Here is a 458-nt window from a genome sequence, read left to right on the forward strand (position 1 = left end):
CGTTGCATCTAGATGGCAGCTTGCTAGCTTTTAAGATCCCAGTCGCTACTCGCCAAAGTAGGAGGTGAAACAATGTTTTGTATAGTATGTTATGCGAACTGAGCTTGATGTCCCCTGCAACTATGGTCCCAAGCCCGCAGGATCAACTACTCGGTCGCTCTGGGTACCTGGCTATGACCAAGCAATGACCACAACCTTGCCCCTTGTCAGCTCTACTATACACCTGGGAATTCTGATCATTCACAAAAACTTATAGGACCATTTTCTGCCAACTCTATATACGGTCTTGGATACACTCCCCATTTAGACATTCCTAATTGTTTAGCCTGTCCACCTATCTATCCATCCATTTACCCATGTTTGCCTTCACTGACCACTCAGTACTTTATATGCAAAAGCGTTCATATTTGTTGTCTGTACTTCCCATGTACCTCTCTATGTCTTTCTCATCCTCAATG

The 458-nt window shown here is 44.3% G+C and overlaps 1 protein-coding gene across 1 annotated transcript in view; it reads right to left on the reverse strand.

Annotated features, from left to right (window-relative positions):
- The window catches only part of PLA2R1 (phospholipase A2 receptor 1), a 163467-nt gene extending 163109 nt beyond the window's left edge, over positions 1–358 (reverse strand). Inside the window, exon 1 of the mRNA XM_007941852.1 lies at positions 355–358. Within this exon, the coding sequence (XP_007940043.1) occupies positions 355–358 (4 nt within the window). The remainder of the gene's footprint in view (positions 1–354) is intronic.
- Positions 359–458: the final 100 nt, after the last annotated feature.

This window comes from Orycteropus afer, unplaced genomic scaffold (genome assembly GCF_000298275.1).
Source record: "Orycteropus afer afer isolate SDZICR_OR568_19922 unplaced genomic scaffold, OryAfe1.0 scaffold00084, whole genome shotgun sequence".
Classification (NCBI taxonomy): domain Eukaryota; kingdom Metazoa; phylum Chordata; class Mammalia; order Tubulidentata; family Orycteropodidae; genus Orycteropus; species Orycteropus afer.